Source organism: Dermacentor albipictus, chromosome 1, assembly GCF_038994185.2.
Source record: "Dermacentor albipictus isolate Rhodes 1998 colony chromosome 1, USDA_Dalb.pri_finalv2, whole genome shotgun sequence".
Classification (NCBI taxonomy): domain Eukaryota; kingdom Metazoa; phylum Arthropoda; class Arachnida; order Ixodida; family Ixodidae; genus Dermacentor; species Dermacentor albipictus.
Genome location: NC_091821.1, coordinates 433,713,748 through 433,741,374, shown reverse-complemented (window position 1 = coordinate 433,741,374; position 27,627 = coordinate 433,713,748). Strand labels below are relative to the sequence as shown.

General features: G+C 46.6%; 1 protein-coding gene across 2 annotated transcripts in view; it reads left to right on the top strand.

The window, feature by feature from the left end:
* Window positions 1-27,627, top strand: part of LOC135908338 (uncharacterized) — a 155,428-nt gene that overhangs the window by 42,895 nt on the left and 84,906 nt on the right. For both annotated transcript variants that reach the window (XM_065440102.2, XM_065440095.2), the window contains exons 7-10: window positions 2,377-2,494; window positions 8,564-8,667; window positions 17,200-17,301; window positions 25,853-25,915. In XM_065440102.2, coding sequence (XP_065296174.1) covers window positions 2,377-2,494; window positions 8,564-8,667; window positions 17,200-17,301; window positions 25,853-25,915 — 387 coding nt within the window. The remainder of the gene's footprint in view (window positions 1-2,376; window positions 2,495-8,563; window positions 8,668-17,199; window positions 17,302-25,852; window positions 25,916-27,627) is intronic.

The window sequence follows — 27,627 nt, the reverse complement described above, 5'->3', positions numbered from 1 at the left end:
CGGTATAATGGTATAATGGTATAAGTTCTTATAATGGTATAACGCTTCGCTCTCTGTTCAAGAGGGATATTTCTCAATCCATTTTGTAACATGTGATAGCTTCCTTCTCCCTATAATATGGTATGTTGTAAATTTTAACGCACCCCCTTCAAGAAGGCATTGGAAACTCCTTCAAATCTGGATTCTTTTTATGTCATTGTCTCACTGAGTGGTTCCTTCGCCTAGAAGTTTACGCATACATTAAGGGTGCGATCTTGTACGCGTTCCAAAATAGAACGGAGGCGGTCCGTTTTTTACGTCGCGAATTAGGTGGTCCGTTCCATTGTATTCGTCCGATAGCCGACAACACGGAATGATTGACAGCAGATATCACGGCATAATTGACGTCATAGCATTCGTCACGGCTCAAATTGACCAATCGTGTGTGGCTCGGTGGAACGGACCGCCTCCGCTCTATTTTGGAACGCGTACAAGATCGCACCCTAAACCTTTCTTTTTTGTGATTCAGCGTGCGCGGCCGCATAGTTACTAAACTTGCCATACTGTGTGCAGCTGGTTCTAAGCAAAAATTTTCCCTTAGCTGCCAGCGAAACTAGTAATTTTTCTACAACTTCGAGTTCCAACACTTGATTTTATTCTCTTGCACATTTGTTTCAATTTCATACCGTTTTCTTAAGAAGATTTTTTTTTTTCATAATTCGATGTCGGGACGCACAGTACCACGATTACATTAAGTAAATGTAGCGCGTATACATAGCTACACTCGTAAGGGACAAAAAATAATTACGGGGTTTTACGTGCCAAAACCACCAGCTGATTACGAGGCACGCCACGCCCATTAGTATTAATTTATGCCACCTGGCGTTGCTTAACGTGACCCTAAATATAAGTACACGAGTGTTTGGTGCATTTCGCCCCCATAGGAATGCGGCCGCCTGGCCTCGTACTTAGCAGCCCAACACCATAGACACTAATCAACCACGGCAGTTCTCATAACGAAGCGCAGTCCCCGAGTATTCAGGACTACTTTACTTCTATTTTTTTATTCGCATTTTCTGTTTTTGCTGCATTATTCCGCAGTGCATTTACTGCTTTCCTAAGCATCCTCCCCTCATTCATACCTACTATATGTTCCTTGGTACCAGACATATCATGAGAAGCCAACAAACACTGACAACAAGGGCAACATAGGGGAAATTACTTGTGCTGAATAAATGAAATAAAGTAACGAATAAAGTAACGTCCACCGCCAAGGTCTGTGAGTGGTGGCGCTGGCTAACTCTCCCAGGGTTCTACTAGTTCACATAAATACCCAAGAAAGTGGGTGGGGAAATGCCGCCGCGGTAGCTCAATTGGTAGAGCATCGCACGCGAAATGCGAAGGTTGTGGGTTCGGTTCCTACCTGCGGCAAGTCGTTTTTTCATCCACTTTAATTTCCAACAATTTATCGTTACTTTATTTCATTTATTCAGCACAAGTAATTTCCCCTATGTTGTCCTTGGTGCCAGTGTTTGTTGGCTTCTCATGATATGACATATAAAAATTAAAACCCTTTCTTAACCTTTCATTAAAACCCCCTTTCTCCTCGTTTGGTACCAGACATGACTTTTATCTAAGTGTTTTGTACTCAATTCTCGCGACTCTAAGGCACCGGCTATTCCTCCTGAACTGGAGTGTAAGTTAGTCCTATGATTTACCCTGCGCTTCCTAACGCCCGTCAGATCCTTCACATGAAAATACCGCGTAATAAATGGCAGTACCATATAAACCGCCGCGGTCGCTTAGTGGCTATGGTGCTGGGCTGCTAAGCACGAGGTCGCGGGATCGGATTCTGGCCACGGCGGCCGCATCTCGATGGGAGCGAAATGCGAAAACACCGATATGGACTTTGATTTAGGTTCACATTAAAGAACACCAGCTGGTAGAAAATATTTCGGAGCCCCCCTTCCATCGTTGTACCTCATAATCAAATCGTGGTTTAGGCACGTAAAACCCCATATTTCTTTAATACAATATACTTGTTAGCAATTGTGATGGGTAGTGTGGCGTTTTGTTTTCCGTAATCCAATTATCCTTCCTAGTGTTCTGTTTGCGAGTATCGCTACTTTACGCAGCTAAACCCCTTCCCTCCCCTCTCCCCCCCCCCCTGCACTCACCTTGTGCTGCTATGGCTGTCCATTATCTCATATCTAACTACCGCAGGTGACGAAAGGGAACAGTCGGTTTAACTGCAAAGTGTTCGATTAACTGCCTCCCTGATGGCGTCACTTCTAATCGTGAGCATGAAGTCAACCACTGAGAAGCCTACACAAAAGTTCTAGCGTCACGTCACCCACTTCAACAGCTTACCTTGGTCACTTTGTTTCCGCTTCGCAGAAATTGAACACATACATGAAGAAAGAGAATGCGAACCTGACGGCAGCTGCAAAGAAGGCCTTTGAGTTTCTTGAAAAGTTCTTCCAGAAGACTGGCGGAGAACACATCCCAAAGATTGGTGCGTACTAGAACTCTATCGCGCAGCAGTTTAAGTGACGCTATGTTAGCCATCCGCACGGCAGCTATTCGGAAACGACACTCGCACAGTGCGCAGCAGAGTACAATGTATACAGTGTACATAGCACAGTGTAGTCACGGCACTTCGGGGTGGGCGCCGTGTTGACGCTCAGCCAGTGGTACCAGCGCTGACTTTATCAACATAACGTAACGAAATGGGCTAATTTGTACAAGCTTTGGTAGGAAATAGCGCTAAACAGCGGACATGGAACGAAAACACACAAGTATAGGTACTGATTACGATACACGTATATATATATATATATATATATATATATATATATATATATATATATATATATATATATATATATATATATATATATATATATATATATATATATATATATATATATATATATATATATATATATATGTGTGTGTGTGTGTGTGTGTGTGTGTGTGTGTGTGTGTGTGTGTGTGTGTGTGTGTGTGTTTGTGTGTGTGTGTGTGTGTGTGCGTTATGTTTTAGGGACAGTTGCGACTAAGAATACTGAACGCACTGTAAAAAACGGTGTAGACGAAAACAGCGCGATAGGCCGTATTCGCACGTGACAAAAAAAAAGGAAGAGGGAATGAGGAGGCGAGGGCAAATCAAGCGTGGGTCATGTCAACACAAGCTGCGCAGAAAATTGTGTTCAGCATGATATAAGGCAAAAGAAGTATCACTTACGCAGTCATCGCCCTATTCCTTGATGTGAAATGCTTCTCCTCATTCCCCCTTTCTTACTTTTTTGTCACGTGGGAACATTGCCTATTGCTGTTTTCGTTCTTTCTTAGACGCAACTCTTCCTAGAACATAGCTACGCGCCAACTCGCCCAGTAAAAAGTTTTTCTGCATTAAACTGCGTGTTAGGCCGTTTACGTACCGTCAACTGGCATAAAAAAAAAGAAAACGAAAGCAGATATGAAACTCTGATTTTTCAATTAGTCTTCGATTAGTATTCCGTGCATTCTTAAGTCAGGTTTGCATCACTGTGTTCTTCCTCGCGACCTTATAATGTTTTGTAAACCGCCTTACATGTAAAAAAAAATTTCAGTTTGGTAGTTATCGCAGCGTCACTTCGCTTTCGTTGTCTCACATGTTTAGCTTTGCTGACCGTACTGAGCACATTCTAAAGAAGCGAACAAATGGCATATCAATGTGTTATCATGCACAGCCTCTCTATCTAGTAGTTCTTTTTTTTCGGCTTTTCTCCGAGCCCTAACAGTGTCTCGCACGTCGCAAGGCGTTCGTCTGCATTGAACACCGGCAACCAGTCGCGAAGGCCGCGTGCCCTTGTAATCTCTTGAAACGCAAGGGACCCCGCCCAGCCCAGCTGACCGAGAAACGACCGAATACCACGGGTAGCGATAGCGGGGATATGCTTCGCTTACCGGCTAGATGATGTAGTTGGGCCGCTGAACGGAAAAGGGCGCGCGCTATTTTGTAAGTAATCGTCTATTGTGAATCCAAGCGCTTATCCACCATGCGTAAGCGCTGTGCGGCGAGCACGCTGACACAACTGGATGACAAAGAGTGGCAAAAGATGCTGCAGTAGCTTTTGTCGACAAGCCGATACTAATCGTACAAAATCCGTGTACCAAGCATGATTCTCAAATTGGCAGAACAGCTGCAGCATCAAACTTCCGTCCAGTACTCCACGATTGCTTGCTTGTATATCTAATATATATATATATATATATATATATATATATATATATATATATATATATATTTCCTCTCGCTTTTACCACTAAATCGTCACCGAATTTTTGTTCATGAGTAGTGTGATTGTCTCAAAGCTCAATCCCGCAGTTATCCCTGTGAGCATGCATACTTGCAAAGCCTAATAGTATCCAGGCACGTACCCAGGATTTTTTTTCGGGGGGGGCCCACCACCTCTATCATCATCATCATCATCATCGTCATGTTTTATGTCCAATGCAGGATGAAGGCCTCTCCCTGCGATTTCCATTTACCCCTGTCCTGCGCCAACCGATTCCAACTAGCGCCCGCGAATTTCCTAATTTCATCGCTCCACTTAGTGTTTTGTCGTCCTCGATTTCATTTTCCTTCTCTTGGTACCCATTCTGTAACCCTAATGGTTCAACGGTTATCTAACCGGCGCATTACATGACCTGCCCAGCTACATTTTGTCCTCTTGATGTCAATTAGAATATCGTCTATACCCGTTCGCTCTCTGATCCAAACCGCTCTCTCTCTTAACGTTATGCCTAGCAATCTTCGTTCGATCGCTCTTTGCGCGGTTCTTAACTTGCTCTCAAGTCTCTGCCCCATAAGTCAGCACTGGCAAAATGCACTGATTGCACACCTTACTTTTCAATAATAATGGTAAGCTTCCAGTCAGGTGCTGGCAATGTCTGCCGTATGCGATCCAACCTATTTTTATTCTTCTGTGAATTTCCTTCTCATGATCAGGGTACCCTGTGATTAATTGACCTAGGTAAACGTACTCCTTCACAGTCTCTAGTGGCCGACTGGCGAGCCTGATCTCTTGTTCCTTTGCCCGGCTGTTTATAATTATCGTCACCTTCTGCATATTAATATTCAACCCCACTCTTACACTCTATCTGTTAAGGTCTCCAATCATTTGTTGTAACTCGTCTGCATTGTTGTTGAATAGAACAATGTCAACGGCAAACCGAAGGTTGCTGAGATAGTTGCCGTTGATCTTTACTCCTAAGCCTTCCCAGTTTAATAGCTTGAATTCTTCTAAGCACGCAGTGAATAGCTTTGGAGAAATTGTGTCTCCCTGTCTGACCCATTTCCCTATAGGTATCTCCCTGCTTTTCTTGGGTAGAGTTAAGGTAGCTGTAGAACCTCTGTATATATTCTTACGCGAAGGACGAGCCAGTAAGACGAGAAACTATTTACAGATTATATTTACAACAACGGTTGCAGCGCTGACCGGTTAGATTCACAGCGCGAGCCCAGTTCGTTCTTCCTCCTCTTTTCTGGAGTGATGGCGCCCACGCACCTCGTTCAAACAAACAAATACCACACGCATGTAGCAATATTTTTCAAGCTTTTTACGTAAGCGTTCTGTAGTCCTTGATTACGTAGTGCCTCTAGACTGCTGGTATCTCTACTGAATCAAATGCATTTTCGTAATCTATATAAGCCACATAGAGAGGCTTATTGTACTCTGCAGATTTTGCGATAACCTGATTGATGACATGGATGTGATCCATTGTAAGGTATCTCTTCCTGAAGCCAGCCTGTTCCCTTGGTTGACAAAATTCAGTGTTGCCCTTATTCTATTGGAGATTATTTTGGTAAATATCTTATATAATACTGGGAGCAAGCTAATGGTCCTATAATTTTTCAATTCTTTATCGTCAACTTTTTTGCGGATTAGTATAATATCTGCATTCTTCCAGTTTTCTGGGACCCTTGCAGTCGATATACACTTCGTATAAAGAGCCGCCAGCTTTCCAAGCATTATGTCTTCTCCATCTTTGATTAAATGGACTGTTATTCCACCTTCTCCTCCCGCTCTTCATCGTTTCGTGTCTTGCAGCGCCCTTCTGACCTCATCGCTAGTTATAGGAGAGTTTCTATATCCTGTTCATTACTGTTTCTAAGTGAGGTATCGTGACTCCTCTGGGTACTGTATACAGGTCAGCTTAGAATTTTTCCGCTGCTTTTACTGTATCTTCGAGATTGCTTATGATATTATCCCTCTTATCTTTTAGTGCATACATCATGGTTTGTCCTATGCCAGGTTTCGTTTTTACTGATTTCAGGCTGCGTTCATTTTTTTACGGCTTCTTCAGTCTTTCACATGTTATAGTTTCGAATATCAGTTATTTTCGCCTTGTGGATCAGTTTTGACAGTTTCGCGAATTGCGTAACGCTGTGCGGCCGCCAGTCCCATACAACCGCGTAGAGCGCAGGACTCTGCGATTCTAGACGTACTGCGCTCACCGAGAAAGGTTAGAAAAACACCCACATAAGCACAGGAGAGATGTGGCTACGTGAGGCGGTTCGACCGATAACTGTAGAAGCGTCATTCAAAGCAAGTAATTATTCTCCACTTCCGGCGGCGTTTTCTCTACTTCCTTTTTTTAAAAAAAGATGTTGATCCATAAATATTTTCATAAACAACGGTTAACATTTTTATCATTCGCTTTTGCTTGCAGTTTGGTTGTTGCGTTGGCTCTCTCCCTTAGTAGATCGCTTAATTTCTCAAGTCCTTGCTATTTTTGTTTCCGGTTTCCAATTTTGCACGAAAAGTGCTATACAATTAAGGAAAAACAGACGAGGTAACTGGCGACAGTCATCTTGCTTATGGGTGCAAGGGTTATTGCAGGGTTTTATGACGGACGCTCTTTCACATCATTTTATTTCCCACCTTATCTAACCCATATCACGTGTATATGGCTCCGGGCATCTGTCAGAGTCGCGGCGAGCCGTAACTCAAGGAAATAATGAAGCAAAGGGAAAAGTTAAACGCAATTGGTGTTTTCTCCGGCCGCAACTCGTTTCATGAGAGTACAGACCAGCTGAGTAACAGCCGCAACCCTCTCCTGGTCCCAGGATCAGCCTAAACAAAGAAAGTTGAACTAAGAAAAGCAACAGCTATGCGCGTGACGGTTGAATAGATGGTGACAACTGAGCGCATCTCGAGTTAATCGCGTGGGTGCGGAGTCTATGAGAAAACTGTCCTTCACATTACAAGAGATGCCGATGACTACCGCCATCTAAAAGGACTGAAAAAGGCAGCATAAGGCTGACCGATGAACAGCTGTCAAGTCTCAACATTAATCTGGCGGCGCTTTAGGAATGTGTGAGGAGTGGTGGCGTGGGTGGGGAGGGGGGGGGGGGGGGTATGCGACTTGATTTCGGGGGGGGCCCGGGCCCCCCCCGGGCCCCCCCCTGGGTACGTGCCTGATAGTATCGCTAAATATGTTGTGGGCCAGTCCCGTTAGGCCGTATTAGGCCCATTGCGTCTTGAAAGCGGTTTCAAATCCCTTTTTTTGTTCACCTTATGTTGTGCTCCAGTTGTTTTGTTGTACTAAAATAATGTTGCTCCCCAATTCATTATGCGGTGCCATGCAATGCGAAACCCACTATTGGTTGCACAGGTTGAGGAAAGAACGTTACGGGGTCAAAACGGAGCTCGCGTACGACCGTCTTTTGCGCAGCCAATGCGTTAAGAGGAAGCTTTAGCTCGGGCCTAACTCCGACGCGACCTATTCAAATACACGTAAAACGCAAAAACGTTTTTCTGAGATAACCCCTGGACCGATCTTGATTAAATTTGTTGCATCTGACGGAGAAAGTTTAATTATAGTGACTGTTGGAAGCGGAATTTCGATTTAGGGCTTGAATGTTGTTAAAAAGATTTTCAAATATTTGACCGTCTCAAAAAAATAGAAGCATGAAGTTTACAAATTCATAGCTCTGCATCGCGGTTATGTAAACGGCATCCGTTAGATCATTCAAAGCGGACAAATTTTATATGTCATTTGATATGTTACGTGAATTTGTTACGTTGGTTGCAAGGATTTTGCAAAAGCTGTATTTCCATATTGCTAAATTTTTTTGATATTCATGTGCCACATACCAATGTTGTCCGCTTTAAGTGTACTATTAGATGCAATTCACAGAATTGTATGATCATTTTAGTTGTCGAGTTACAGAGTTGTAAACATGATAGTTTCGTTCTTTTTTTGCCAATTTTTAATAAAAACATTAAGGGCTTAAATAAAAAATTCGAAACAAACAGTCACTAGCTTTTAAGTTTTTCTATTAAATGCATCAAACCTCGTCGAATTTGGTGCAGTGGTTGCCGAGGAAAACGAATTCTTCTTTTACTTGTATTTAGATAAGATCACCCGAGCTAAAGCTTCCTCTTAAGTACTGTATCTCCTCATGCCTAATGCTAACGTTAGAAAAGCGCAGTGCATTCAGCTGTAGAGGGCAGAAAGCATACTTGGTTATGTTATATTCACATTCAGGTTTCAGGTTTTGTTGCTTAGTTTTCCAAACGAATTCTTGCAGACATGGTGTTCGACGAGCATGCGGAGTCGCAGGAGAGCCTCGGCATTATTGTGCTGGCCGAAACCCTTAACGAAGAGCAAAGTTGTGCTAAAATCGCCAGACAGGTGAGCAGGAGACGCATGCCAAGTGTCATCATGTCTTTTACCAGGTGCTTTTGCGAACACTTTCAATTTTTTTTTTAATTTCCTGTGGCAGGTAGCGCAATTCTGGTCCATGAGCAGGTCTACTCGAAGAGATGTACATTACATCCACAAAGAATTGATATGCATAATCAACTAATTAACAAGCACGCACTAATTAAGTCTTAAGTTAATTATCGTATGGTATATATTGCAACTTACAAACTCTAGCCGGGGAGTCCGCAAGGCGGATCCGCTTGGAATAACACCAGTTTCGAGATATTAATTCCCGAACTTTGCGGCGTTCTAGTTACTTTTGAGCTTCAATGCAGACAACGACGTTTTGTTAGGAAAGTAAGTGGAACAACAGTGCAACGGCGCATATCTCGTAAATGGTGCCATCCGCACATTTCTTTTTTTTTTTTCAAGTGGATATGTCTTGCACCCTTACGCGCTAAAATTTGTTAATTTCAAGGTCTTTCGCATGGTAATTAGTTATAAACTTAATTAATTAATTCTTAATTAGTCGATTATGTGTTTGAATTTTTTGTGCATATCCGCCTCTTCGAGTAGTCATGGACTAGAATTGTTGTATCAGCGACAGGGGATTTACAAAGCAAATTTGAAAGTGTTCGCTGAAACACCCTGCATGTCTTCTTGCATGAGGCGCTTAGCGCCCCGGCAATGCTATGGCCACCTGCGTCCTATACCCACTTCACCACCAGTGGGCGTTGTCTGTTTGTTTACATCATGGTCGCTTAGGCGCCCTTAATAATAATAATAATAATAATAATAATAATAATAAAAGAGAAGCGTCTGTTTTGTAAGACTCCGTCTTCAATCTACGTTACAATATACATAATGTGTCGATTGAGGTGAAACACACCACTGCTTCGCTGCTCTTCCTAGTTCACAGAGTCGGAGGGCTGGTGAATTTGTTTGAAGCTTCGCATACGATTTTTCAAACTGTCTGAGCAATTATTACTGCTTTACCTTCACTCAAACACCAGTGACGAGGCTTCAAATTTTTGTATGGTAGTGTCAGTGGGGACTATTATGCCTTGAAATAAAACTTTAAAACATAAAGCAATAAAAATGGGCCCCTTCTAGGGGTAACGAAAAAGTGTCTGACAGGCCATGTTTCTTCGGGCCGAACCATTCATTTGGTGCCACATTAGCCAGCGAGGCTGTTCTGAGCAGCTAACGGCCAAACTCCGCGTCCCGAAACGAATTTGGAATTGGCCCCGGTGGAATTCGAAGGAGGTGGCAACTCACGCCTCTGCCGCTAGGACGCAGACTCGAACGACCTAGTTTGACGCTTACGAGCGGGCTCCAGTGCGCGATCTTCATCGCTAGCTTGCGCTCGACGCCGACGATTGAACTCGTGCATCTGCTCTCGCTGTAGTTCTTTGGAGGCAAAGTCACTGGTCCCATTCTCCGCTTTCGTACGGGCCCGTAGTCGATGGCTCCAGTCGCGACCCTGCTGTGGACGCCTTTCCTTGTACTCGGCTTGTTCTTCGGCCGTGCGCACAATGTGTGGTGTTCTCATTTTCCCCATTCTTGTTCGAGTGGTCTAACTCTGCAATGCGCAATCTGGTTCTTACGCATCACGGAGGCTACCGCGGCGCACTTGCCCGTGTTTTCCCGCCACATCTGCAGAGCCGTTGTATTGATGGCAGACGACAGCCTGCGCAGCCGGCAGCAACGGTAGCCAAAACGGGTGTGCTCCCCCACTCCGCAGCTACGGCGCCCCATGAAATCACCTGTCTTAAGCGTTCTTTTTTCTCCTCCGTACTGTCATCCGCTCTCCCCTATTCGGCACTCGCGCCGCCACCTATTTGGTTCACTTTACGGACGTTAGCCAGGCCAGATACCCCCCCCCCTCCTCCTCCTCCACGCTGCGCCGCCATCTTCTTTGTTGACTTTACAGAGGTTAGACACCTCCCCCCCTCCTCTATGAGAACACCCACATGGCTCATTCATACATGTCCGTCAGTATGAATGACCGTCATTCATACATGTCCGTCAGTGTCAAGTATGCACCAACACGGCCAGAAAGAAGTTTTAATGTCCGTCAGGCATCGTGATGCCTGACAAGGGTGATGCCGCGGAATAAATACTCCTCATGAACGGCTCGACAGCAGACGACGGGCTATCGTCGCCTTATGATTGGCTGGAGAGGCTTGTTCTAAACCTCTAACATCAGACCTGTGCAAAATGAGGCCACTCGTGTTTATCAGTCGCATCGTGCGATGTTCTATCTTTTCCTCCCCTCACTTAAGAAAGCCTTCATAGGCGTTTGCGAATTCGGCAGACTAATTTTCTTCCAGCCCGTGACCATCCTAGGGTCCTCCGCGCCGGCTGCGCAGTTGTCAAGTCAATGTGACTGCGTGGAAAAATCCGACCGCAGTGGCCTGGTGTCGCGAAGTGAACAATTTCAAGTGTGCACGACGCTGAGCGTGGTCGCTAAAACGCTTCGCATCAGCAAAGTCAGCATTTGCGCTGTTCAAATCATGTCGTCTTATGTGCTGTCCCACCGGCGCACAATGCCATCACATAATTCAATGTGTGTCTGTGATGTTACGACATTATTTTGTATTTAGCGGAGTAAGTGCATATTGCTTAGATTTTACTGAAGGACCGGAAGAACTTGACATTATTGAGGCGAAGCTTGCAGCATTAGGCTGACAAATAAAAAAAAAATGTTGCATTTATGCGGTCTTTCTGTCTTCGCGAAAATTGCTGATCATGTAATTAATAGAAGACTTTGTGAGTTTCTAAACACGTATAAAATAATAGCTCAGGAGCAATATGGTTTCTGCAAGACTAAGTCTTCGGAAACCGCTTTACTTGAAATAAAACAACAAATCCTTGACAACATAGAAAACGCAATGTTAACTCTAGCTATCTTTCTAGATTTTAGGAAGGCTTTCGATTGCGTGCAACATGATGTCCTTTTGAAAAAGCTACCTCTTTATGGAATTCGTGGTGTCGCATTATCCTTAATAAATAGCTATCTCACCTCTAGAACACAGTACACAACAATAAATGGAGTTAGTTCAGAATTCAGCACATTATTTACGGCGTGCCGCAAGGATCCGTCTTGGGGCCTGTTTTATTTTTACTCTATATTAATGATATTATCGATATTCAAGGCTGTTCCAATATTATATGATACGCGGATAATACTAACGTGTTCTTCTCAGGAAGGGGAATAGGAAAGCTTTTTGAGCAAGCTAACATCTGGCTACAGCAACTAAGCTTGTGACTAAATACAAATAAGCTCCAAATAAACATAACTAAAACTAAGTATCTAGTGTTTAAATCAAAAGGAACAATAATACACCCTCAGCTAACACTCCAATTTCAGAGGTCAACCTCGAACAGGCACCAATAGCCAGATTTTTAGGAATTATATTCCATGAAACTATGTCCTGGTCACTGCACGTAGATGTTATCAGAAAGATATTGCTCGTGCTGTCGGTGTGCTAAACAGGTTGCGATATTTGCTACCAATAAATGTGAAGCGCAATGTTTACAACGCGCTTATACATTCTCGATTAACTTATTGTTGTCTAGTTTGGTCAACCACTACACAAACAAACTTAAGATCAATTCAAACACTCCAAATCCGCGCACGGCGCGCGATAGGTAACTTAGAACGTACTCATACCACTAAACCATACTATAAAAAATATGAAATATTAACAGCATCAAAACTTCACACTTACAAATTATTCCTCGAAATTTCACGGCAATTCTGGGAAGACAAATGTTCCTTCCAAAGTAAATACCATGGCCGAATGACAATCTATAACCTCAGAAAAACTCTGATAAGAAAGCCACGTCGCAGAACAAAATACGGTGATCAAAAACTAGCAGTTCAACTTCCTAACCTTCTAAAGGACTACCCCTTGGTATTGGACCTGCTAAATTCTGGAATTTCAAAGCAAAGCTTTAAGAAAATGGTAAAAGAATTGTTACTATCCGAAGACTAATAGAAATGTTAAGCTGCAGGTATAAAAAATTTCGTACATGTTTTTTTTTTTCTTGTTGTTGTTCTTAGAAAACTGGATAAACTTTAACCTTTAAACTACAGGTATGGAACATTTCATACGTTTTTCTTTTTGTTGTTGTTATTGTGCTTCAAGCGTTTAGAAAACTGTGCAAACTTTAACCTTTCTTTTCTTTCTTTTTACGTGAATTGTCCTTAATCCTCCTTAAAGCCTGCCACTGCCATTTTGCTGCCAATGTACAGGTGGCACGGCCTATTCAGGCAAATGTTTGCATTTAGCCGTGTCCCCTAAGACAATCGGTTCATTGTCTTAAATAAATCAATAAAGAAAAAAAAAGAACTGCCATATTTACCTTAAACCACAACACAAGTATACGCAAATCCTCAAACTCGCTTCGACTCTGCTTCAGTGATAGTTCCAGCTTCACAAGTTTCAATTCCCCACTGGAAGAGTGGAAAGATTCTTCTCTATAAAGAGGTCAGGCAAGGAGACACAATCTGTGCAATGCTATTCATGCTTAGAAGAAGTATTCAAGCTATTAGGCTATGAAGGCTTAGGAGGGAGGATCAACGGCGAAAATCTCAACAACCTGTGTTTGCAGACACAGAATCTATCCAGTGCTATTCACTGCAAGCTTAGAAATATTCATGTTATTAGACTATGAAGACTTAGGAGGGAGGATCAACTGCGAATACCTCAACAACCTTGGTTTTCAGATGACATTATCCTGTTGAGCAACACTGGGGATGAATTGCAACAAACGATTGAGGACCTTGACGGAGAATGTCGAAGAGTAGGGTACAAGGCTAATATGCAGGAAAGAACGGCAATGTGCTATAGCCTGTAAAGCGCACAGAAATTCATGATCAACATTCAGTCTCTGTGCGAAAGAGTACGTTTATCTAGGTCTGTTACTTACAGGGGGCCCTGGTCATAAGAAAATTACATGACGAGAATAGGTTGGAACGCATATGGGAGGAACTACCAAATCATGACGTTGAGCTTACCACGGTCATTGAAAAGCAAAAACGTGCAAACATTGAGTTAATTGGTAGAAGCATATCAGGCAGAAACTTGGAGGTTCCCAAAGAAGCTGGATAACAAATTAAGCACCGCGCAACGAGCGATGGAAAGATGTTAGGCTTAAATCTGAGAGCAAACGGGTGTAGTCGGATGTTCTAGGTTACATTAAGAGGAAAATGTGGAGCTGAGCAAGCTATGTGATTCGTGGGGCAGATAATCGGTGGTCCACTGGACATACAAAGCGGATGCTGATGGAAAGGAAGCGCAGTCGAGGGCGGCAGAAAATTAGGTGGGGTGATGAAATTAGAAAATTTGCAGGTAAAACTTTGAATCGGCTAGCGCAGGTCAGGGGTAATATCGTATCACCGATAAAGGCCATAGTCCTGTAGTGGACACAAAAAAGGCTTTATGACGTTTTACAACATGCTAAATTAGTCCGAAATTTCAACACACTGTTCCTCTTGAGATGCAGTTCGCTTCTGTGAGGCTGCATTCGCATGCTTACAAGACGGCGTCTGTCGCCGCTTGGATAAAATCAACCCAACCTTGGCCTCACACTATTTGTGCAGAGGCTCGATCCGGACAAAGTGCGTCAGTGTAGCAAGATCGACGATTCGAACCGATTTGATGCGAAACCATCTCGAATGTAGAACCGTTGTGTGCTTTGCATGCGCTGCTGCACCGTATTCTGACGTGCACTTGAACGGGCGTTCTGGAAAAGCTGGTAAATTTAAGGAAACGTTGGCGTTGGTCATTATTGTTACGTTGACCGATTCGCGTTGAGTTCTGTAAGGTACCATTTTGGCTGTAACGGACACCCTAGTTAGGGGCTGCACGCGTTGACGTAACCAACCAATGATTTGTTATGGTGCTGCAAGATTGCAGCGGTCGCGCCTTTGTGCGTTTCGCCTCTGTCAGAATGCGACCGCCTGAGTCTTCAAAACGAACTGATTGCTTGGCGCCAGGCATGATTGCTTGGCGCCAGGCAGCTGAGGAGAAGGCATGGAAAAGCGGCCATCGCTGATACAGCGTCAAAGTATGATAAGCAGCAAAACTTATTACGAAGGGATATCACGCAGCCAAATTTTCTTTCAAGAGTTTGGCAGTGTTGGTAGCCACGGTTTCTTTCGGCATGTCTTTCATGGCTGCTTTCATAGCTCTCCGCCTCGATAGGGATAATATGCGAAGGGAGCGCGCCTTTCGTCGTCGGTTGTTGCTCGACGAGATCGTTAATTAAATAATAGAGTTTTACGTGCCGAAACCACTTTCTGATTATGAGGCGCGCCGTAATGGAGAAATCCGGCAATTTTGACCCCCCGGGGATCTTTAACGCGCACCTAAATCCAAGTACACGGGTGTTTTCGCATTTCGCCCGCACCTTAGACGGTACCGGTGGTGGAGAGGATATTGAGCCTAGACGCCGCATTAGAACCGCACCTGCTACCGTGTGCAGCGCGACCACATGCCGTCCCGATATACATGCGAGTGCTGCTAGTTTTGCCTTGAGGTTGTAGGAACTCTTTAAATATACAGTTTAATTATACATTTTCCCTAATCAGCATCAAAATAACGACACTTTGTAGTATGGCGGTGGTGATGTTGCTACCGGCGGGGTTAGCCTGGCAGACCTGGTCAGCTATTGCTCCGCTTGTGTGTCTATTTCTGCACCAAATATGACTGTGTGTCTACCAGTCTTCTCTCTTTCTCAGAAATGCGAGGAGAACGGTGAACACTTCCACTGCCATTCTTTTGACGGCAATTCGGCCAACGGGCGAGCGCGATTGCTCTCGACTGCCCTTTAGCAGACGCCCGGAAAAGGAATGCTGTCGAAGAGTTGGGCTTGCAGCGATTTGGCCGGGCGAATGCAGCTTCAAATACAGTCGCGTGCTGTGCGATCATGCGTGCTATCAGTTGACCGTGCTGAACTCACTGTAAATCACATTTTATTCTCGTGCACACAACTCGAATGGCTAAGGAAAAAACATTTTACTGTATTTTACAATGAACGCATTCCCTTCCATCCCAGTCTGCTTTTAGGAGATAACCCACTAGTAGAAACTTCATCTGTTTTTAGTTTTTTGAAAGACGCAGCGATCCTAAACGCAATATAATATATCACAGAACTACTAATTGTAAAATTTATTACCCGGTTTTTACACGCATCTTATGATGCACCTCACCCATTTTCTTAGTCCTGAGGAGAAGGCTGAGGTCTTCAATTGGTTTGTTGGGCTCCTCAGAGTCCTTGTCTGGACAAGGACCTCGCCAAGGATACCCAATTTTTGAAATAAGTTATACCATGTGTTTGGCGCGTGATAGCGTAAGTTGCTTATGCGCCATAAAACCCAATACAATACAATACAGTTGACCGTGCTTCTTTCTTTTCTTGTTGTTTAGGCCGCGCGTTGCTTCCTTCTCGATCTCATAAGTCTCGTATAGGTCTCGTATAGATCTCATATAAGTCTCATATATATGTCTCATATAAGTATAAGCTCTCATATAGCGCAGATCACTCTCATATATAAACGAGCTGCCACTTCAGTTGCACCCTTATCGCAGCGTAATTATTTTTCGGCTAAGAAAGTGCATGCGGCAGGCGCGGCTTAGTGAATTCCACCCCTGGTTCCTTAATTTTTTGTTGCGACAAGGCGCACCGTAGCAGGTCATCCCTCTTTTTTCGCGTGCTTCCATGTACGGAGATCTGCAAGCGATTGTACCTAAACTTAGTACCCTTAACAAATACTGATGCGTGCATAATCAAGGACTGCGGTAACAAATGCCCCGAGACGCGGCATCTGGTAGCACACGCGTCTCTGCAAACGCGGTGAATCGTATTTAACCGATTCGAGAAAACTAATCGGCTTATATATAGGCATTATCCCTACTCCCTTCCTCGCTCTTTTGCCTGCCCGTTGTCCGCACGGCCTCTGGAGTCGACGCCGAATTTCTCGCCGGGCAGCCCAACATATACGATAGCGCAAAATTCTGTATATGACAAGTCTGCGTAATCGTGAATAATATATCCTTCGCTTGTACCCCGACAAATGTGCCGGAGATAGCTTCGTTCCTCTACTGGGTTACGCAGTGAAGGAGCAAACAACTTATATTCTCGCCTCAACAAATACAGATTTTCAAGGGCATAATACAATGATTAACGCTGTGCTCTCTCCTTATTTTGTTGGTTGTTTTTCTCCCTTCCGTCACACCGGGTCTGAAGCGTGTGCTCGTTCGGTTTCCCACCGAGTAAACCATGAAATAGCGTGAAGTAAAGCAGGACGATCTCAGAAACATTGTAATCCGCTGTCGCGTGGTGTGCGTCTCCGCGTCTTGCCGTCTACTCGGACACACACATGTTCGCTATGCATCAAAACGCCTTGCAGAACACCAACAGTTCTAGTTACGTGCGTGTGTATACACAACTGCGTGCGTGGGTGGGTCGAGATGAAACCGACATTTAACTTCGGAACTTACGTCGCAGTGGACACACAAACTGATGAGCCAGCCAAACGATCCCACTTGGCTAGGTTCCGCAGGCGTCGCCTACCTGTGCCTGCTGGCGGTAACGGAGGAAAGCGCGTTGGTGAGTGTTCCTCGTCTGGTTGTTTTGCTGGGAAAGCCACACAGTGTACTGCTGGGATTAGCCGGGTGCGCGTTTTATCGTGCTTTGCAGGACCAAATAAAAGTTTATTCACTCACTCACTCACAGTTAACAGCGTCGCCTACGCGACGCACTAGCTACGAGCCTACGGCGTCGGCTCCGTTTAGAGTGGGAGGCGACGCTGGAGGCTCGTACTTGCTGCTATATATATATATATATATATATATATATATATATATATATATATATATATATATATATATATATATATATCAAATTAGGTGGCGTGATGAAATGAGCAAATTTGCAGGGACAACTTGGAATCGGCTAGCGCAGGTCAGGGGTAATATAGGATCGCCGAGAGCGGCCTCCGTCCTGCAGTGGACACAATAATAGCCTGATTCCGTGTTACGACATGCTAAATTCGTCCAGAATTTAACGCACTGTTCAAACGGTCTTCTTCAAATATGAAGAAGACCGTTTGTAACCCTTACAGATGACGGGGACCATTTACTTTAAGTCGCGAAGGTGAGCGCAAGAGCGGTCAGCTGGTTTTTCAACTGAGCGTCGTCCTCTTCTTCCTTCCTCCACTCGGGACCGCAAGCACGTTCACTGGTCTTCGTTTTCTTCTTGCGTAACATTCCTCTCGTCGCAGACGAAGCCCGCCGGGCGAGTCAATCCATGTGTCTTGACGTGAACAATTTCAAGCGGGCGACATGGACCACTTGTGTCTTGGCAGCTCTTCTACCACTCGCCATGAGGCGAGCTATGTTATACGTGACTTCCGTGAGTCTGTTAATAATCACAAACGGTCCATCGTAGGAGGCCAAAAGCTTTTGGCATAACCCGCGTTTCCGTACTGGAGTCCACAGCCAGACTAAATCACCAGGGCGATAGGTTACCGGGCGGTGGCGAATGTCGTAGCGTGCTTTTGATCTGTCCTGCGATGCCAAAGTGCGCAAATGAGCAATACGACGAGCTTCTTCGGCGAGGCAGAGAGTCTCGGCGACAGTGGGATTTTCGTGACTGCAGAAGAGGAAAACAGTGTCGATTGTGTACCGGGGTGGCCGTGCGTACAGCAGGAAGAAAGGGCTATAGCCGGTGGTCTCGTGCTTGGCGGTGTTGAACGCGTACGTGATAAAAGGCAGTACGTCATCCCAGTTCTTGTGGTCGGATGAAACGTACATAGATAGCATGTTTACAATTGTTCGGTTGGTGCGCTCCGTAAGCCCATTCGTTTGTGGATGGTATGGTGTCGAGTGATGCAAGTGGGAATCACACAAACGAAGCAGCTCCTCTACGACGTCTGCTGTGAATTGTCGTCCACGGTCGCTGATGATCACGCGAGGCGGACCATGTCGCAGGATCACATATTGCAGCAGGAATGTTGAAACGTCAGTGGCAGTTGCGGAGGGCACGGCCGCCGTCTCGCAGTAGCGTGTGAGGTAATCGACGCAAACAACTATCCAACGGTTTCCCTTGGCTGATTTTGGAAATGGGCCTACGAAGTCAATGCCCACTTGTTGGAAAGGCGTGCTTGGAGGCGGGATCGGCTGCAGAAGACCTGCTGGAGCAGTAGATGGCCGTTTGTGGCGCTGACACTGCATGCAGCTGGCCACATACGTCTCAAGAGATTGTCGCATTCCAGGCCAATAAAAGCGTTCCTGAATCCGGTAGAGCGTCCTCGCCGAACCTAGATGGCCAGACGTAGGGTCGTCGTGCATAGCATTCAGAATCGCTGTGCGAAGGCTCTCCGGCACCACTAGGAGAAAACGTGCGCCAGTGCTGGAAAAGTTCTTTTTATAGAGGAGTCCATCACGTACACAGAAATGGTTTGCTGTCGTCGAGGCGGTCGTAGCGGTGAAGAGCGGTGTTAATTTATCGTCTTTTCGCTGTTCGGTTTTGCAGCAGTCGACGTCTGGAAAACGCGGCGACACAGAAGCCACGAGGTGATCGAAGTCGTCGGCGTCACAGTCCGTAGTACTAAGTGGCATACGCGAGAGACAGTCCGCATCAGCGTGTCGTCGACCACTCTTATAAGAGACGGTGAAGCTGTATTCTTGCAGTCGGAGCGCCCAGCGCGCAAGGCGGCCACAAGGGTCACGAAGATTCACAAGCCAACACAATGAGTGGTGGTCGGTGACCACTGTAAAGGGGCGTCCATACAGGTAAGAACGAAACCGCTGAACCGCAAATATTACCGCGAGGCATTCTTGTTCCGTCACAGTGTAATTCTGCTCGGGCCTACTTAATGAGCGGCTTGCATATGCGATCACGTGTTCGCGGTCACCGTAGCGTTGAACTAGGACGGCACCAATACCTATGCCACAGGCATCCGTATGGAGTTCTGCCGGAGCTGAAGGACTGAAGTGTTGAAGAACCGGTCGTGACGTCAGCAGGAACTTCAACTGAAGAAAAGAAGAGTCGCACTCCGGAGTCCACTCAAAGGGGGTGTCCTTTCGTAGCAGGCATATCAGCGGATACGCAACGTCGGCGAATTTAGGAATAAATCGGCGGAAATAGGAACAAAGCCCCAGAAAACTACGGAGCTCCTTGACACAGCGCGGAGCACTGAACGCTTCAACGGCTGCTGTTTTCTGGGGATCAGGGCGGATGCCATCCTTGTCGACGAGGTGCCCAAGCACAAGGGTTTGGCGGTCTCCGAAGTGGCATTTCTTAGAGTTTAAAACTAGACCAGCGTTTCTGATGCAGTTCAGGACAATATCTAGACGCGAGTTGTGTTCGCTGAAGGTGTGGCCAAAGATGACGACGTCGTCGAGGTAGCACATGCTACCTCGACGACGGCGGATGTCCACATGCAGATGTTCCACTTCAAGCCACGCAATACAGTGTCCATAAATCTCTCGAAAGTTGCCGGAGCGTTGCACAATCCAAATGGCATCACATTAAATTCGAAGAGCCCGTCAGGGGTTACAAAGGCAGTCTTCTCCTTGTCGTCAGGATGCATCGGAATTTGCCAATAGCCGGATCGTAAATCTACTGAGGAAAAGTAAGAGGCGGAATGAAGGCAGTCTATTGCGTCATCAATACGTGGGAGTGGGTACACGTCCTTTTTTGTTACAGCATTCAAACGGCGATAGTCGACGCAAAATCTCCAAGATCCATCTTTTTTTTTTAACAAGAATCACTGGAGCTGCCCATGGACTTGCTGACTCTTGTACGACTCCCTTTTTCATCATTTCGTGCACTTGTTCGTTGATAATCTGGCGCTCTGATGGTGAAACACGATATGGCTTTTGTCTAATCGGATTTGCCGAACCCGTGTTGATGGTATCGCGCGTTCGAGACGCAGGGGTTGCAGGTATATTGTCCTTCTGCGCAAAGTCGAATACCGAAACGTGCTTCGAAAGCACACCCACTAACGTTCGGCGTTCACTCGTGCTGAGCGATTTATTTGCCATCGACAAAAGGGCCGTTTCCGAACTGTGGCCATCGGGTTCTTCGGGCACATCTGTAAGTTCAGCCACTGATAAGGACGCGTGTTCCCTGGCGAAGGCTAATTTCATGCCATCTGATAGTATAACGGGCTCCTTAGAACAGTTTACGGTCCATAAGCCAGTGCCTCCGCCTTTGATCGACACCACACAATGTGGCACCAACACATTCTTCTTCATACAGTTAAAGTGCATCGGTTCTACGGTAGCTTCGAAGCAGTCGGAATCGGCGCCGCAACAGACAACGGGAACGCAAACGGTAGATGATGCAGGTATGACCGTATCACCACAAACACACAGTGTAGTTTCGCGATCTACAGGGTTCTCCAGGAGTCCTGATGGAATCCTACCACTTAAGAATACTTTTCCTGTGCGGCAGTCGACAGTAGCACCACACTCCCGCGAGAAGTCCATACCGAGAATAACATCATGAGTCGACCGAGGAATAATTACAAACTCTGTCGTAATAACATGGCCTCCTAAAAATACGTCAGCATTATACACACCAATAGGTCGCAACGGCTCACCACTCACTCCACAGAACTTTGAATCTTCGTCCCATCTAAACAAAACCTTTCGCCCTAACACGTGTTTAAAAGAGACACTCATGACCGAAATTGTTGCGCCTGTGTCCACCAGAGCCATCACAGGGACATTATCTACAAGCACGTGCACTTTGTTTTTCAGCATCAACAAGCGAGGTATTTCTGTCAGCAGCACGTCTCCAGCGACCTCACCTCCATCGGCCGCGCTAGCTAGTTTTCCGGTGACGAAGGGGACGCGGTGCGACGCAGCGGTGAGGGAGAACGGGGAGCACGACGTTGCGGTGGGGGTGTCAAACTTCTGTCAGATGCTGGGGAGCGATTCCGGGAGCTGCTCGGCCAATGCTCGTCGCCAGATGATACGTGAGCTGGCCAAGGGGCACCGTATGGCCGTTCGGAGGGCCAAGAAAACTCTGATGGCTGGCCATACCACGTGGTCATACGCTGGTTGCAAAACCGCGATATATGACCCGGGACGCCACAGGAATAACACACCGGGAGAGGTCGAAACCTTGGTCGTTCGTCGATGAAGCGGATATTATCATTTTCCCGCGTGTAGTGGGTTGGTTCGTGGCGTGTGTCACGAGGATACATCGGGCGTCGAGAAGGCGTGCACTGAGTGCGTTGGTCATAGCGCGGAGTCGGCGGGCGTGTTGTCATCCTCGACTGTGGGGCTGCGCTGTACTCCACGGCCGCTGCGGTAACCATCGGTTGCCAAGGGGCCGAATGTGGCGCCGTCATAGCCTCTCGCGACGTGTACATGCCATGGTGGTCAACAGTTGAATGCAACAACCCTTCGCGGCGGGAAAGTTCCTCGCGGACAATCTGTCGGATGGTCGAAGGAAGGTCGAGGCAAGGACTCGTGTCCACACTGGCAACCGTCGTAACGTTTGCCAATCGACCAAACTTTGGCGCAATCCGACGCATCTTGAGCGTTTCAAAAGTTCTGCAGTGCCGAATGACGTCGGACACAGAACTGAGGCTCTCCTTTCCAATTAAAAAATTGTAGACATCCTCAGCCACTCCTTTCAGCAAATGTCCAACTTTATCTTCTTCCGACATGCGAGCATTGACCACCTTGCACAGCTTTAACACTTCTTCGATGTATGTTGTGCATGTCTCACCTGGTAGCTGCGCCCGTTGCGACAGTGTCTGCTCCGCACGCTTCTTTTTGGCGACTGAGTCCCCAAAACACGCCTTTAACTCGTCAACAAAATGGTCCCACGTCGTAAGCGCGTCCTCGTGGTTCTCATACCACACGAGGGCGGCATCGGTCAGGGAGAACACCACATTGGTGAGCTGAGCGGTTGGATCCCACCCGTTGGATTTGCTCACTCGTTTGTAGTGGACGAGCCACTCGTCGGCATCTTCCCCCGCTTTGCCTCCGAAGGTGGGTGGAACTCGGTAGTTTGGCAGTGGACTGCTAGGCGCTGCCCTCGGAGTGGCTTCTTCTTCTGGCATGTCGAAGATGGTCACGGCTGATGGCGGGAGGCCGGCAAGTCGACGGCTTCGACGAAGCTGCGGCAATGACGGTTCCGTTGTTGTGAGCGGTACCCCGCACCTCCACCACTTTGTTGCGCGCGAAGAAGACCGTTTGTAACCCTTACTACGGATGAAGGGGACCGTTTACTTTTAAGTCGCGAAGGTGAGCGCAAGAGCGGTCAGCTGGTTTTTCAACTGAGCGTCGTCCTCTTCTTCCTTCCTCCACTCGGGACCGCAAGCACGTTCACTGGTCTTCGTTTTCTTCATGCGTCACAGTATATATATATATATATATATATATATATATATATATATATATATATGATTATCGGCCAGGGGAGGACATCGCAAAACCAGACAATGGGCGCCAGAAGAAAAAAAGGGTACTGGGGGGATTTGGACGAGCGGCGAGTCCTCTCCTGGCTGATAATTACGTATATATATATATATATATATATATATATATATATATATATATATATATATATTCGCGCGCTGCAGTAGGGCTTGTGAGACCGGGTAGTTGGTGGTTCATGTTTGTAAACATCGCAAAACCAGACGACGGGCGTCAGAAGAAAAAAAGGACCCCCCAGTACCCTCCTTTTTTTCTTCTGACGCCCGTTGTCTGGTTTTGCGATCTTTACACACATGAACCAGCAACTACCCGGTCTCACAAGCCCTACTGCAGTGCGCGAAAACCGATGCTACGGCACCGTATAATGTTGGTCGAACCTTCCATTTCTCGACAGTGTGAGGTAACAAACGTGATCAACGGTAGGTGCATGTTGATAAAATCGCGCGTAAGGTGGTGTCAAAGATTGATGGTGGGGTAATTCGCACTCTCCGAACCGGAGGGGATGGGGCGACAACAAACCCACCCCGCGTGCGTTTAGTGAGGGTTCGACTGCTGACCGGCGATAAGGTCCACGCCTGATCGACCGTGAACCAGAGGCATGAGACGGGAGGCGACGTAAAACATACACATTCAATTTAATAAGATAAAATCATGCACGAGACATAATGGTAAAAAAAACATGCAAACTTCCAGTAGTGGGTCCTAGCTCACGGAAGGCGTGCGGGTCACACAACACACGCCCTGACGCCACTCGCGCGACACTAAGCCCACAACGTGGGAACCATTAACACTCGCGAAATAACAAATAAAACACGCGACACAAATGAAAAATATACGAGACAATAAATACGGCAAACACTACACTAACAGAACATACAAAAATTAACACGCGATGGATAAACAAATGAAAGATTAAACGCGTTTAGAAAAGAGAGTCCGGCGGAAAGTTCTGAGAGCGGGCTTGAACACGAGGCTTATCTGGGGCGTGCTTGCCGAGGTCCCGATCTGAAGAGCGTCGGGCTGCTGCAACCTCGCTGCCGAAGATCCTGACGAACTTGCACTGTCTGTCGCTTGACCGGCGAAGACTTCGGCCTGGAGATCTCAAGCTGCCGACCACATCTTCAGCTGTCCCCCGGTGCCCGACCAACCTGCTCCGTCTTCCAAGCCGCTCTGCTGCTCGCCGAGCCGCCTCGTCCCTCCGCCGCGCTGAGGCGACACACGTGACCAAACAGGTCGTGCGAGCTCGGGACAATGGGAAGCTCTCTTCCCCATCGCCGTGCAAGCGGCGTTGCTTCTGCTGTGGCAATGGCGGCCATCTTGAGAGGGGCGCGGGCATGCACTCTGTGACAGGTGGTAATGGTGATAAACTTCTGCTACTTATAGGAGAGGTGTCAGCTGAGCCCTAAGCGCCCAACCCTTACCAAGTCTAAAGGGGGAGGGGGGTCCCTAGTCCGGGACCCCCGTAGCTTCTGCAGCGGCTTCGGCTCGGGCCACCAGGGCAGGTTGGTCCTGGAGGGTTGAGCAGCCGAGCAGGGCGGCCTCTCAGTCCTCTCGGGTAGGGCGGGGGTTTGCGAGGAAAGCAGGGTTGGACGGGCATGCCCACACCACGTGGTATGTGTCCGCAAACACCTCCCCACAGAGCGGGCACTCGCCCGAAAATGCCGGGTTGAAGTGTTTCAGCACCGCCGGGCACAGTACTGTATTTGTGTAGAGACGGAGAAGCCAGCGCGCCCCCGTCTTTTTGAGGCCTTTGCAAGGGGGGAAGCATCGGCCGTGATTAGGCTGATACAGCTGTGTGATTTCTTTAAAGGTGATTGCCGGCTTGAATTCAGGGGCCTCGTCGACGGGAGATAGAGGCGACGCCCGGAAATAACGCGTGCGGGCTGTAACGTCGGCTATTTCGTTCCCCTCTATTCCCTGATGAGCTGGAGCCCACCCAAATGATGGAGCGCCGAGGTTGGAATCCCTGGTTTTCACATTTTTTAAGTATTTGGAAGGCACGATATGGGGTTTGGCCTTGTTCTATATTGCAGCAAGCACCCCTCGAATAAGTAATGATGACTCGAGACGCTGGATCTGCGGCAGCAAGCGCGATAGCCACCTGCACAGCGTGAGTAATATTGGGGACCCGGAAGATGACGCCATTAACGGGTGTGTTTTGATAGACGAGTGCCGCCGTAAACCAACCCCCGTGGTGAGGGCCGGCAGTGTCCGTATAGAATACTCCCGGGCGATCTACATATGTTCAGGGTGATCCTTGTAGCGCGCGCTTGGCGGCGGCGCTCGTGAGTATCTCTTGTCACGTTATTAGGGAGAGGGTGTGCCTGTAAGGTGAGACGCCAAGCGTGTGGCAGGGAGACTGTGGGTTCCGTGTGGGTTATATGTCGGATGTGCAAGCGGGACAAGAGGCAGCTTCCCGCTGGTGTTTTGCTCAACCGCCAGAATTGATTGTTAAGGTGAGCCGCGTGTAGTTCCCCAAAACAATTAGTCATCCCCAGTTCGAGGAGATGTTTGTTGGACGTAACGCCTCGATGCCTGCGAAGCACCGCGCTGGCACGGTGTGCGGGTACCATGTGGCGCACCATTGCTTAATTGTAGTTTTATACGATGTGCGTACATGTGTGTGTACCTTGCCGTGAGTCTCGGTCTTTCAGACTTGCTGCGCTTACTTCCCTTATCATTCCTCTATTTCGACACAGCCAGCCAAGATCCTGGAACAAGTGAAACACTGCACGGAGGCTACCCCGAATAATGACATAAGGGTGAGTTCGCCGTTCGCTGTACACGTATATTTGTCGCGGCTGCTCGGCTAAGATAGATTACTCGTTCTGTAGTTATACCGTGTAAGCTAGGCGACGGACATCGGTATAGCTCGGTGAATGGAAATACGCAGATTCTTAGAGAATCAGTATATCGTGAATTTGTCATTGTCGACTGCTCGTGAGTGGGCCAAAGCCCAAAGAAGAGTTTGGCGGCCTTTGGGGAAACTAGCTAATTTCGTAACACATATTTAGAGCGCACATCGAAACTGGAGCTGGATTCCCGTAAGCAGGCGTGACTTCGCGAATGCTATGCTTTTGTTTCGTAATTTCATCATGTTTTGTAAAGCGAATAGCTAGAAACGTAATTAGTGTTCTTTTTCTTATCTATTTGCACAATGCTATTTGTGCTTTTACTAATGTGTGCCTGTTAGGGAATCCACCTGAAGAGGACGAATTGTGGTATACACTCAATGCAAACGAAAAAAAAAAGAAACACATACACACACTCGCGGTATGAATAACCTAAAAAGATTTAACTTGTCGTTAAATTGACCACGACGCAAGCGCTTTAACGCGGTTGGCATTAGTGTCTACCATATCTCAGCGCGCAGCGCAGGCCTCTCGAAAAAATTTGGAGCCCTTCCATTATATGAAGATGGAAGACCAGTGAAGCTGCATTGTGCAACAGCTGTATTAAGTTCTATATGGTGGTTGTGCTATATTCGTTGAATAAAGGCACAAACACATAACTTCGTTGTTTGTTTTGTCTTTCTGAATTATTTATTTTACATATATTTTATTTTATTTTTACTTCATACATATGCGCTGACGTTTCGACACCCATCGTCATAGACTAGCATTTGGGCAACAGCTTTCATCACTCCGGCGCTTTGTTTTTGTCAACATCTCGGATACATATTCTTCCACACCCCAGCCATAGAAAGCTGCGCTTTAAAACACAACGGGTGCGACAGCCCTAACATCACGTCTCGACGAAGACTGTAAATGCATAAATTGCAATAAACAGCCCGGGTTTATCAAGCTTTTTGGCGCGGGGGGGGAGGAGGAGGGAGGGAGGGGGAGGAGGAGGGAGGGAGGGGGAGTATATTCACAGAGTGATTGCCAAGGAAGTTGGACAAGGTACGCTTTGCTTGAAATTTGCGTCTAACGAAACACGTTAAGCCGATTCCGCAGAGCGCAGGGTCGCGTCTTGAGCCGACTTTTGGATGCGTGCGGAAAGATGAAGAGACTTCACGGAGCGTTGCCTCACGAAGGCTCGCCGAGTGACGCCTCAATTGCTCCTTATTCGCTTGTTTCTTTTCTCCATGGTAGTTCGATCAATGTAAGACAGCATGACTGGAAATGAGGACGGAGGTAACAATGCTGGTGGCGGCCTCGTGTGACATTTTGCCCTGCGACAGCATGTTAGAAATGTCTTTCTTTTTATGCGCGGATATTCTCGTTGAAGAAAAAAATTACCGACGATTACGTTACTTCCTAATGCGAAATTTGAGCGCAGCAAATAAGCTGTTTCACCTTTTCGATAGATTGAGGCAAAGAAATCGAGCAACACATGTATGCGCTATCACAGAATTTTTTTTTTATTTTTCACACGTATTCCTTTAACAAAGACTCCACTAACAGTTCTTGACAGTCATGAAGGAAGCTTTGTGGTCGGAGAAATAGACTGATATATGTTCGACTTGGTACAC